Here is a 13905-nt window from a genome sequence, read left to right on the forward strand (position 1 = left end):
CTAATGGAGGATTTTGCTTCTGAGCAGGTTGTACAAGTCCATAGAATGTGATTTCCAATGCAAAATAAAAAACATCGGCTAGAAATGAGCTCCATGAGTTGATAAGGTTTCAATTCTGCTTTTCGATTGACTCAAGTTTCCTGTACTGAACGCAATTTTTTGTTATAGTGGCCTATAGTTATAGTTCATTTATAGTATTTTGTATACATTGGATATTATATATATATTAAGTCCATGCAAGACGTGTATAATAAAGGCGTTATATGTATTTTATTTTACATATAAGTAAATCTATTTTGTATAAATACATTCAGCATACATTATTTTTTGTTATACTTGCTTAAAATCATATTTCACATTAAAGAGAGAAGACAGTTCTCTCACAGGAATCATTTGTTGCGGATTGGTTAATCAGCCAGAATAACGGAAAAGTTTAGACATTTTTTTAGAAAATGATCTAAAACTGCATAAAATCAGAAAATCGTTCTTATTTTCGCATATTTGTCACATGTTTTTCAAACTAAAAAAATATATTAAAAACACACATCAGTATAGAGATAAAGCTAAATCTCAGCTACGGAACGGTAGAAAAATTTCGTATTTTGTTGAAACATAAAAGCGGTAGGAATACAGAAAAATGGTGGGCCAAAAAGTTTTCAAGGGAAACATAAAATGTCTGATAACCATGATTGCTAACTATATTATTTAGGGATTTCATGTATTATGAGATTTGTACAACTCTGTGTATTCACTAAGAACGTGCAAAGTGTCTATGCACACTTTTATAGTAACTGATATTAAGAATATTTACTGACTACTAAAAGCCATAGGATAATCGTTTTTGGTCTAAGATATTGTTATTGAACAGAAATAAAGAGGGCTGTCAGAAAAATTCTAGATGGGGCTGTGTAGTGGTGCTCACAAGGATATTGACAATCTAAGCCTACCTAAATATTAAGCTTGCTGCTTTTGTTGTTTTACATTCTTTTTTTAGCTTATTTCTGTAACTGAGTAGTTTATCTCTTTTTCTGAACGAAACACTATAATTTTTTTTAATTCAATAAGCTTTTTTTTAGCTTATTTCTGTAACAGAGTAGTTTATCTCCTCTTCTGAACGAAACAATATAATTTTTTTTTAAATTAAGTTCAGAAAATTTTTATACATTGAAATTTTTAAGTCATTTGGAGTTTAATTGCATCACCATCCCTCCCCTTGTCTAATACCTGGATAGGGCTCTTGGCTAGACATAAAAATTTTTGGTTTGCCTTTTTTTTTAATGTTTTTTTTCTTTTTCTTTAACGTATTTTCAGCAAGAGTTGTTTTTAATGTCAAATAATGTCAATTTGAAAATAAAAAACTTACAAACAACAAACTTCTGCGTATAGCCTTGAAGAAATCGGAATGATAGCTATAACTTTTCAAAATGTTCTTAAATTTGAATTTTTTTATTCTGGTTCTTGATTCAAAAGAGAGGATGAACTGCATTATTTTCTTTAAGGAAACGGTGAACTGATTTTTTTCTTTTTTCAACAACAATTTCTTTTTCATAAAATGATATTAGACCTGTAAATTGGAATCTTATGACTAAAACTCCCTGGAATTTACTGGAAATAAAGAAACATAAAATTATATTAGATCTGTAAAAATAAGTCTTCTGGCTAAGCCTCAACAGACTTTACAAAGAAGTTTTTCTCAAATTTCACCAGAGTTTACCGGTAATAAGCAAACATAAAATGTCATTAGACCTGTAAAAAGAAGTCTTAAGGCTATACCTCACCTGGACTCACTGAAAGAAGCAAACATAAAGTAATATTAGACCTGTATAAAGGAGTCTTATGACTAAACCTCACCAGACTTTACAAAACCGTTTTATTCAAATTTCACCGGAGTTCACCGGAGAGATGCAAAAATAAAATGATATTTGACCTGTAAAAGAAATCTTAAGGCTAAATCTCACCTGACCTCAGTGACATAGTCAAACATAAAATGATATTAGATCTGTAAAAAGGAGTGTTATGGCTAAACCTCACTAGACTTTACAAAAAAGTTTTGCTCATTCACAAAATGATTTTAGACCTGTAAAAAGATATCTTAAGATTAAACCTATTATCCTCACTGAAAAAATCAAACATAAAATGATATTAGACATGTAGAAAGGAATCTTTTGGCTTAACCTCACCTGACTTCACTGGAAAGAAGCAAACATAAAATGATATTAGACTTGTATAAAGAAGTCTTAGGACTAAACTCTCGCTTGTTAGTTGCATGGTCACCAGCAAACTCTTACGGAGTCTTAAGCCAGCTGACAGAGTCTTCACTAAGGTTTTCGACATTAAAAAAAAAATTCTTTCGTCAAGAATCCGATTCTCGTAATTTGTTTGGTAATTAATGGCACTTGATTTTGTTAAAGTTTAGTTTAGAGCTTTTTTCATTTGAAATAAGTGTCTAAAAGCAAAAGAAACGCAAGTTTCTCAAACAAAATGATATGTCTAAAGGTAAAGGTTCAAAAATTTACCTACAAGAATAATATTCCAGTTACAGCCCTCCTCAGCTCAACATGTTATTAAACTGGACGCCATTTGAGTTAAATTAAAGAGTTTTCAAGATTCTATATTTAAGCAGCTTATTTATGAGAAAATTTCGTTTTAGATCTTGGTCTTTGGAGTGGCTCAGTCAGACTCAGAATATGGGTTGGAGGTGTGGCCGTGGGCATTGTAGGAGTTATTATTGGAGTCATTTATATTATCTGGAACGTCTTGAGAATATTGTTACCTATTATTGGTCCTTTGCTTGGTCTAGGCGGAGGTAACTCAACTAACGCGACGAATGCGACCAACTCAACTAACGCAACTATGGACATGATGGGAATGAACACCACAAGAAGCGACTTTGTTGGTTCACCTGGCATCATTATGGGCCTAACCGCTTGTGAAAACCTTTCTCTGATGCGGAGGCGTATGCAATACGATGTAAATGTAAATGAGGCTTTTGATAGAATTATGTATGCTCTTTCTTGTAAACCTAGATATTTTGAGGGCTCTGAGGATGAATTTGAGTTTGAGTAGCACTAAAGCTTCATCGTGATGATTATTTATTTCTATTTATTAAACTTTTTGTTTTAATAAAGATCTCAAGGATGTTACTATTTTTGAACAAAAAACAATCAGGACAATTAGAAGGTCATTCAACTAGACATCACGCTTGTTTTCTTGACTTCTGTCACAAAGGTTACTTTAAGCCTTCAAAGGTTGCGCTTCTTTTAAGAGATTTTTAGTATTTGCTTAATAGAAAGTAAGAGATAGAAGAGTTTGCATAAAAATTTCCCCAAAGGAGAGGCACAAATACTATAAGAAGTTTTTTTTTTACCGGGATGTGAATGGAAGTGTGTCTTGTCACGATATATTCTTGATGTGCATCTTTTTTCCACAGTAGGCTTGAGTTGTTTCACTTTGGCCCCTCTGTTGCCTTGTATTTGAAAGGACATGGGCTCTAACGAGGATTTAAAAGAGTTTTAATCCTCAAACTTAAATAAGAACAAACATCTAAGAGTTACATCTATAATTTAATTGTATAAAAAGAAACATATATTAGGCGGGGGGGGGGGGGGGGGTCAAAAATAACGAGCCAAATCAAAAATTTAAAATATCAATAAATATGTTTTTTGAAGAAACTTACCCTCACAATACACGAGTTAAAATCTAATCCTTTTCTTTTAAATTTTAGGGCATTTTCTCACACGAGACCAACTTCTAACTTGACTAATTGAAGTGCATGTTTGGTAAATTACAAAAACTAAAACCATCCAGGGAAATCGGGTTTAATTTTTATTAAAAATTACTAAAAAGATAAAACTTTTAAAAAGATAATTTTTTTACTAAAAAGATAAAACTTTTATAAATAAACAAAATCATATTTTTCTTGCCTAGGGCCTAGAGAGGTGAGGCAGAAATCTCTATTATACAAGGTTGTCACATGACACCTTTGAAAGCACAAAAGCTGACACTCAGGATTTTTTTTCACCTAAGCTTTGAAGTTCCTTTGAGACTATGGTTTTTCGAAAACTCGATTATGCTATTTATACTAGAGGTTTAAAGAAGGCCAGATTATTTTATCTACTGCAAAAAAATAGGTTAATATAAAATTGGAAAAGATTATGCTCAAAGAATTGAAAAAATTCAAACTGTCCAAGATAGTAAATTTCTCCTGTAGCGTCAACTTTAACAATGGTTTCAACGATACAGGGCTTTCTTTGTCTTGTAACTCGTAACGGTAAAATAATTTTAACTCAAGTGTCTATTTCGAAGGAGTTTTTCCTTGCCTAACCGACACAAAGATTTCTTTACAATAAGGCAAAGGGTGCGCAAACTAATAAAATGTCGATTTTGGAGCTCTAATATGGGTTTAAAAGTTAAAAATAGTCACGCCCTTGAGAGTAAGCCCTAGCCAGCAGAAGTGAAAAATTTGAACGTCAGTAAAATTCTCTTTAATTCAAGTTTTGAATTCAATTATCCTAAGGTTACTTGGATCCAACATTAAGCTTTCGAAAGCAAGGTGATTAATTCGTTTTGAAACTATTTTCTTTTGTTACATTTATATATGTTGGCATTCTTATGTTACTTTTTATTACTTCATCATTTACTATTTTTTAATTACATATTTTTATTAAACTATCTGGTTATTTTATAATTCATTTCTCATAAATTTATAGTATTATTTTTATTTATTTGTGTTAGTAATTACTAGTTATAAAATTTTCGAGACTAGGTTACTCTGTGGAGCATAGGCTAATGATGTTTTTTTGTCCCAATAGTACACTTTTCGTGTAATTTGACGTAAGTGGTCCTTTTACTTTCCACCTAAAGTAAAGTAAAAAAAAATAAGAGAAAACATAAATAATACTTTTGCTTATTTATATTGAATTTCATGAAGGTTTTCGGCTGATGCTAGAAAGTGTTGATTGTATTTCAGAGGGATAAAAATTAGTTTCCTCCTTGATTAACTTTTGAATTTCTTGGAGATAAAACACCAATGTTCTGGGAGACGATTGAGTTTTTTAAGCGTGGTTCTATTCACTTATGTTATAGAAAACCGAGGGTCCTTGGAGCATTTTAGCAGCTGCCAAAGCATCACGGACAATGTATAGACTAGAAGTTTTTTATTGCAGAGGAAAATATTTTTAGCTCTGCTGGGTTGTTGGGTTTTCATAAATGTAGTATAAAACAAAACTCAATTAAACAAAAAAACTATCATAGGCAGTGCAACAGCATTATCTTCGGAAAGACAAAATAGTCAAAAGATCAAATATTAATGATACCAAGGATGGAAAGACCCCACCCGTCAGAGCATCTGCGGCAACTTGTCCCTTGTTTCCATATAGTTTTTATTATTGGAAAGAGTGGAGTAAGTTTGATCCAGGGTGTTCAAAGAGGTTAAAGGTATCAAGGTCCAACGAATTTCTGGGGGATGTTGAACTAAATCAAAAAACGCTATTTTCATCCAGTATGTCAAAGAAAGCGACTTTGAAATATTTCAGGAATGTCCAAGGATGCTGTAGAAGTTTAATTGTTTATTATAACCCAAGCACCTATAAAAAGAAAAAGCGATATGTACAAGTAAGCAAGCAATCACTCATACAAGGAAGAATAAATAAAACACTATAAATAAGACACTAATGCAAGCAAAGCAAGGTGAGTATTCTACATCTCCTCTTCTTTATAAGCTACTATTTCAAAGATCAAAGGGAATGACAGGTTTGACTAACCGACCAGAACGAGTGGTATATCTGGTATCTCTCGGCATCTGGGTAGAGACATCCTCATTGCTCTGTGGAGGTACAGCTATAGGCCCTGGAGTTCTAAGGGCAAGAGGAGACGTTAATGCTTGCTCTAGAGATGACGGATCCGAGAGTACTTGTGGCAACAGTGTGGTTCCAAATGGCGAGACGTTTCCAGCTCCAAATGATGGGCCATCGAAGATGGGTCTTGGTGAGGGATGAAGAGTATTATCTGTTTCGGTCCCTAGAGGATCATCATTTGGACTCATTCGGGGCCTGATGTGTCGTCGGTTCCTCCGATAAGTTGAGCCATTTTGAGTCTTCACCAGATATGAGCGGGGAGCATCTTCAAAAACTTTGATTAGCAATGCTCTTTCCCACCTCTTTTTGTCACTAAGTTTGACCCAAACTGGTTGCCCTTCCTTCAATGCAGTCAGTGATTTTACTGTTCGGTCATGGTAAGATTTCTGAATTCCTTGTTTCTTTTGTTTGTTGAATTCAAACGACGAGTAAGGCACTATTTTTGGTTCGAGTTGTGATGAAATCACCAGTAGTACGGAACGAAGCTGGCGACTCATCAGCAATTCTGCAGGTGAGTGGTGACTATCATCAATTGTTGTGTTTCGATATTCAAGGATTGCTAAGTATGGATCCGATTTGTCCTCTAGTGCCTTTGACATGAGTTTTTTGGCAGTTTGGACTGTCTTTTCCACAAGTCCATTAGCTTGTGGATATTTCGGACTGCTCGTTTCGTGGCTAAAGTCCCATAATTTGGCAAATTGCTCGAATTCTGATGACAGAAAATTTGGAGCGTTATCAGATGTAAGTAATTTTGGTATTCCATGGCGACTAAATTGGCTCTTTAATTTAACAATGATAGCTGATGATGTCAATGAGTCGAGCTTATCTAGCTCAAAGAATCGACTATAGTAGTCGACACTGATAAGATACTGGCGATTTTGCCAGTTGAAGATGTCAATGGCAATGTGTTCCCAGGGTAGCTTTGGGATCTCTGAGCATATAAGCGGCTCTTGCTGCTGCTTGTCATGAAAGGCATTGCATGCATCACACTGGGATATATATGAAGTGATATCTTTTGTGATACCAGGCCAGTATACGACAGTCCTAGCCCGCTGCTTGGTTTTGGCGATGCCAAGATGTGATACATGCAATTGTTGTAGGATCTCATGCTGCATGGATGGGGGCACTACAACTCTTGTCCCCTTCAAGATTATGCCTTGGTTGACTACAAGTTCGTCTCTGTAGTTCCAGAAAGCCAAACAGCTGGAATCACACTGTCGTCGAGATAGGGGCCATCCATAAAGTATAGTCTGGCTTAATTTTCGTAATTCAGTACAGGTTGCATTCCTGATTTTTTCCATTTTCCCATTAGCTATAGGTAAGTTTTTGAAGAGTGTATGGACAAAGACTTCTACTTGTTTCTCGTTTTCATTGTCGAGGTCAGGTGTGTGCAACCTTGATAGGGTGTCAGCCACAGGTATTTCAGAACCTGGTCTGTACACACATTTCAAACTATATGGCTGTATTGACAGCATCATGCGTTGTAGCCGTGGCGGTGCTTTGGATATCGGTTTTACAAGGATGCTTTCTAGAGGTTTGTGGTCTGTTGTTATTGTTACGGTTCTGCCATATATATACTGGTGGAAATGCTTGCATCCAAATACAACTGCCAGCAATTCCTTCTCTATTTGTGAATACCGCTGCTCGGTTTCACTCATTGAACGTGAGCCAAAGGCGACAACATTATCGTCAACTGCTAGTACTGCGCCTAGACCATGCTTTGATGCATCTACTTTTACCTCTATGTTTTCGCACTTTGGGTCAAAGTATGCTAAGTTGCTGCAAAGGGCTGACTTTATCTTTGAAAATGCCTTTTCATGAGCTGGTTTCCATTTGTACTCATCAGCCCGTGCTAGCTCTCTTAGGCTTTTGTTTAATGAGGACAAGTTTGGTATGTACCTCGACAAGTAGTTAAGCATGCCTAGAAGTTTTTGAAGCTGCTCGCTGTTTTCTGGCGGTGGCATTTCCGTAATAGCCCGAGTTTTTTCGGGGTCGGGCTTTATTCCTTCCGAGGTCAGAAGATGCCCAAAGTATGGGATGCTCTCTGCACCAAACACACATTTCTCTTGGTTAAACTTCACATTTTTCTCACGCGCACGTTCTAGTGCTGCCTTCAGACTTCATCGTGTTCACTATCATCAGCACCACAAATGACTATGTCATCGACTATTAGGCCTAGATTGAAGTTTTCAAAGGCCTCTTCCATTTTTCTCTGGAAATCGTCTTGTGCTGAGTTTAGGCCAAAGGGGTACCTTTTGAATTTGTAACGACCATAGATGGTGTTAAAAGTTGTCAAGTCGGATGATTCATCATCAAGCATCATTGACCAGAATCCACTAGTGGCATCGAGTTTGGAGAAAATCTTAGCTCCAGCACACCTCTGGGTGATGCTCTCGAATGTTGGGATCGGATAATGTGGTCTTTTTAGGTTCTTGTTCAGGTCCACGGGGTCCAGACATATCCTTAAGTTCCCATTTGCTTTCTCCACTATTACAACAGAGTTGAAATATTCAGGGAATATAAAACTAATTCAAAAGACAGCATATGAATCCAAGCTGTCAGAAGGGTGTATCTGCATTATCTCAGGAACACCTGAGTTACTAAGTATGTAAAGTTGAAACTTTCATGGCATTATAGATTAAATCAAGATACATTTTGTGTATCCACGATTTTTAAACGGCATATCAAAGATCCATGTTAAGGGGGATGTGGGAATGTGTAAGGGTATTAAGTTGAAATTTCCAGGCCATGTTACTATACATCAAAAGACAATGTGTGCATCCAAGTTGACAAAAGGATGAATCTGCAATACCTAAGGGTCAGCTAAAGATATTAAATAACGGTTTAAGGGGCCTAGATGACACTAAGCTTAGAATTTTGACCTTTGGGACGGGGGTTACGAAAAATAGCTTATCAATAGCAATATATTTTTGATGATGATTTAAACTTTAGCATTTTTCATGCTGATCTGCTTAAAGTTAGGCCATGAAGATACATCAATTGAAGCTTTTTCGGACAAAGGGAACCTAAACTGGAAGCAAGTATAGTTCTATTCATTCTAGGCGGTCTAATTTTGTTTGTACTTTTTAAACAACAAAACATAAATATTTTTAATAAATTTATTTTAAAAAATCGAAAAAGAAGTTTTTTAAGAAAAGTAAAATCCATATGAAACATAAGATCTGAAGAAATAGAAACCCAAAATTACTTAAACTCAAAACAACCAGAGATTACTATTAAAGAATAAATGAAACCCAAAACAAACAGAAATTAAAGAAACAATCATAGCAAAAAACAAACAATAGTTACTAACATGGTTGAGTAAATAAATCTTAAAACGAAATAAACTTAAATTGAATTTGCAAATTCAGCTTGAAACGAACAAAAATCTCAACAAAGCAGAGTCTGTGTTTTCCCTTCTTTTTTCACCGTAAAAGCTTATAATCTAATGTGTCATTGGCGCTTTACTGAAAGCTATATGTGTCTTGAAAAGTCTTGAAAAAGTAAAAATAAAATCAAACTTGATGTTTGATATATAATGCTATTAATTGTTGAAAAATCATCAGTTCAATATTTTATTTCAGTGTAATTTTATTTTCATTTTCAATGCTGAAATAACTGGAAAAGAAAATGTTTGTAATATAATTAGTTTTCAGTGAAGCAGGCTAAGGATGGGGGCAGTAATCAAACTCTTTTTTGCTGTGAAACTAAATTCGTCTTGAACAGTCTTGGAAAGAACTAGTAACATTAAACTAAATTTAATGTATATTAATTCTATATATATTAAATAAATCTATATATATATTAATATTAATTGCTGACGAATCCCCAGTTCAAAATTAAATTTTACTGTAATCTGTATTTTTATTTCCGATTTTGTAATAAGTACAAAAGAAAATATTTTTAATATAGTTAGTTTTCAGTAAAGCGTAAATGAAAGAGTAGGTTTTAGACTTTTACAGGGAAAGACCGAGGCAAAACCCAAACTCTTCTTTGTAGATATTTTTGTTCGTTTCATACTGGGTTTGCACATTCAATTTAAGTTTCATTCGTTTTAAGATTCATTTACTCAGTTATATTAGTAAGTATTGTTTGTTTATTTGTTATGATTGTTAATTTAACTTCTGTTCGTTTTGGGATTCATTTATGCTTCAATAGCAAAATATTTTTGTTTCTTTTTAACCTTCATTTGCACATTTGACTAAAGCTTTATTCGTTTTGAGATTTGTTTATTCATCTATATAAGTACTTGTTGTAGTTTTTGTGTTCTTTGACTGTTATTCAAATTCAAATCGTTTATGGTTTCATTTATTCTTTAATGGTAATTTCTGGCTGTTTTGAGTTTGAGGTCTAGTACATTTCTATTTCTTCTGATCTTAAGTTTAATATGGTCTTTGATTTTCTTTAAAAAACATCTTTTTCGGAAAGGATTTAAAAAAAAAATTTCTGTTTATTTTTGATTGCCAAAGTTTCAAGTTTTTCTAAATTCCCTCTTTCAAATGCTTTTTTTTTATTTTTTGGCAAGAAGTAATAAATTCAACTGAATATTGGATATATAATGATATTATTTGCTGAAAGCTGACCAGCTCAAGATTCCGTTTCACCCAGATCGGATTCAGAGCTTTGATGCCTTTAGGCTCCAGTGTTTTTGCCGCACTGTTTTTGCAAGATTTTCAGGGAAAACCCACAACTTTGGGAATAGTGAAAATAGTGAAACCAGTAAGTCCGAGTGGACTTACTGGTAAATCCTGTTCTGGTTTTGCTGCAACTATCATTTTACTTTCAATATTTTAATAGGTTTTAATTCACTTTAGCAAAGTGCCAAATACGCAGTAAAACTTAAACCCTAACCGTTAGAAAAATTGGGTAGTAACCATACTCTTGTTGGTAGTGAAGACACTATTCAGTAGAATTATATAACCCCTACTCCCTGGAAACTACCACGGTCTAACAACCAATCGTTAATCCAAGTCTCACTTTTGTTTGAATTCTGTCCTCCCAATTATTATATTTTAAAAAAAGGTAAACTAATTTTGGAGAAATTTTTAGTAACTTAAGCAGGAGAATGGTGATTCTAAATAAGAGAATCGGTTTTTAAGTAAGAGAATGATACTTTTACCATTAGGGAAACGGGAAGCAGCCATACTCTTTTCTTGTAGTGAAGGCACTATTCATTAGAAGTACATAGCCCCTACCCTCTGAAGACGACTACGTTCTAAGAACTGAGCCTTAATCCCATTCCCACTTCTCTTTGAATTATGTTCTCCCAATTATTATAACAAAAAAAAACATAAACTAATTTTGCATAGCTTTGTAGAAACTTAAGTAAGAAAATGATAATTCTAAGTAAGAGAATTGGTTACTTAAACAACAGAATTATAATTTTACTGTTTGGGAAACTGTTAGTAGCCATACTCTACTCTTGTTTGTTGTGAAGACATCATTCAATAGAAGTACATAACCTCAATTTTTTCCAAAAGTACTTGGAAAAAAGAACTATTGTTTTTTTTTTTAATTAATTTTTATTCGTTTTTGATTGCGAAGAGTTTTTAATATTCCAAAAGCGTTAAAAATTTAGAAATATTTTAGAAATTATTTTATATAGAAACTATATAGAATTCATATAGAAATTATTAGAAAGAAAATATTTTAGAAATATTAAATTTCGAAATGTTTTAAATATTTCAACATAACTTTTTTTTCAACATTAAACATTTATTGAAGAATCAAGACTGGTGTCAAAGTAACAATATAAAAGTACCAAATTATCAAAGTAAAGAAAGGATCAAAAGTAAAAAGGTATCAAAGTAAACAAAGTATCAAAGAAACAATAAATACATTCTGAAACCCAAAGCTATTTCTTCAGGGCTGGGGGGGTGGAGAGGCTTCAACCACGGAAGCATGGTTATTTGGCCTTTGAACTATCTTGAACAAAATAGCAATCTAAAAATTTTGGCCAGACGCCCTTTGGGAAAGAGGAGCGTAGGCTAGTTGACCATTGATAAATTTGACTGTTAAAGAGGAGCTAGAAGTTTTAATTTTCGATCAAATGAGTGCCCTCCAACGTTAATACGACCACCCACTCGAGAAAGCGTGGCATTCTTATAATGAACAACTTACAAATGTTGCAATCCATGCCCCAAGGGTTTAGGAACATTTCTCAACCCTTAAATTATAGACTTTGAATTTTAGACTATTTTGACCAAAATTGCTATTTTAAAATTTGATAAGATGCATTTGAAGAAAAGAGGCACAGGAGTGGTGGTCGTATTACTTTTTTATCACTTTCGATTCTTAAGAACTTATAACTTATATAAGTTACAAATCTTGTTTTGGGTGCTATGGAGGATTTCTCAGCCCCTAATTTATAGTAATTTGAAGTTTGGACTATTTTGAACAAAATGGCTATCCCAAAATTTGTATCAGATGCATTTGGGGAAGAAGGTGTGAAGGGGGTAGATACCCTCAAATCACTCTTGATGACTCTTAAAAAGGTAACTAGAACTTTCAATTTCCAATCAAATTAACCATTTTTAAAGTTTATATGACTATCCCTTGCATATAGTCTTATATGTCCTCAGGACCTAGCTTACAACACTTGCCCTCTGGCTCCAGAGGGATTTGTCTACCCCATAATTGATGTTATTTAATCTTCAAACAATTTTGAACAAAATATCTGTCTCAAAATTTTGATTGGATGTATTTGGGGAAAAAGGGCCTGGGTGGAGGGGGCTTGTTGCCCTTATTTCACTTTCAACCTTCAAAAGGGCACAATAAATTGTGACTTATAATCATATGAGCCCCCCTCTTAAGTTCACACGATCCTCCCTTTCATAAGAACCTTATATGGCCCCAAGTGTTAAAATACTTGCCCTCGGATTCTGCAGGAGAATTTTTATCCCCAGAGCTTTTGTTATATTATCTTTGGTCTGTTTTGATCACAATGGCTATATAAAATTCGATTTGGTGTATTTGGGGTAAAGAGGGATAGGAGGGAGAGGAGGGGCTAGTCATCATCGGATCACTTTTGACTCTTAAAAGGTGAATTTGGACTTTCAATTTCTAACCATTTGTGTCCCCTCTAAAGCTTATACAACCATCTCTTTCATGAAATCTCATATACCCACGCTACATAAGTTACAACCCTACCCCTAGCTCTGGGGAGGGAATATATTGACAATGTAATTTGTGTTCCCTTATCATTGAGCGATTTCAACCAAACTGGGTATCTCAAAGTTTTTATTTGGCGTATTTGGAAAAAATAGTGTTTTCACGCCAGGAGGGGGGAGGGTAGATGCCCTCCGTTAACTCTTGAATCACAAAAAAGGAACTCTAAGTTCAATTCCCAGTCAAATGAGCCACTTTCGAAGTTTATACTACCACCCATTCCATAAAAATCCTCATGTGCCTCCTGGGCATAACTTCAAACACTTGCCCCCAGGCTCGGGGGGGGGGGGGAGGGTTGACCCCTGGATTTTTTTTATTCGATGTTTGAACTATTTTAAGTAATGACTATCTCAAAATTTATATAGGATAGTTTTGGGGGAAAAGTGCTCGGATCTCTTTTGACTCTTAAGTAGTAAACTGGAACTTCTAATTTATAATCAAATCAGCTCTCTCTAAGGATTGTACGAGCATCCCTTCGACAAAAACCATATATACTTCAAGGCATGGCTTACAGCACCTGCCCCCAGGTCCAGCTCTCTCTAAAGTTTATACAATTATCCCGTCCACAAGAACAATATAAGCACCCAGGACATAGCTTACAATTTATACCCCTGTGCCTTTGGGGTTGTGTCGACCCAAGGGTTTTTGTTATATGATCTTTGATTTATTTTTAACAAAATGGCTATCTCAAGATTTTATCGGATGTTTTTGGGAAAAAATGGCATGTGGGGATCCAATCGCCCTCCAATCACTTTTGACTCTTAAAAAATGCACTACAACTTCTAATTTCAGATCGAATGAGCCCCTTCCGAAGTTTATACAGCAACCCCTTCCATAGGAAGAGTATCTGGAAAAAACTATAAATAAATAAATAACAAAACAT

The 13905-nt window shown here is 34.5% G+C and overlaps 1 protein-coding gene across 1 annotated transcript in view; it reads right to left on the bottom strand.

The window, feature by feature from the left end:
- LOC136039111 (cytochrome b-c1 complex subunit 2, mitochondrial-like) overlaps positions 1-1974 on the bottom strand; it is a 29576-nt gene extending 27602 nt beyond the window's left edge. Inside the window, exon 1 of the mRNA XM_065722595.1 lies at positions 1959-1974. Within this exon, the coding sequence (XP_065578667.1) occupies positions 1959-1974 (16 nt within the window). The remainder of the gene's footprint in view (positions 1-1958) is intronic.
- Between the last annotated feature and the right edge of the window lie 11931 nt (positions 1975-13905).

The sequence above is a fragment of the Artemia franciscana genome, chromosome 19 (assembly GCF_032884065.1).
Source record: "Artemia franciscana chromosome 19, ASM3288406v1, whole genome shotgun sequence".
NCBI classification, from domain to species: domain Eukaryota; kingdom Metazoa; phylum Arthropoda; class Branchiopoda; order Anostraca; family Artemiidae; genus Artemia; species Artemia franciscana.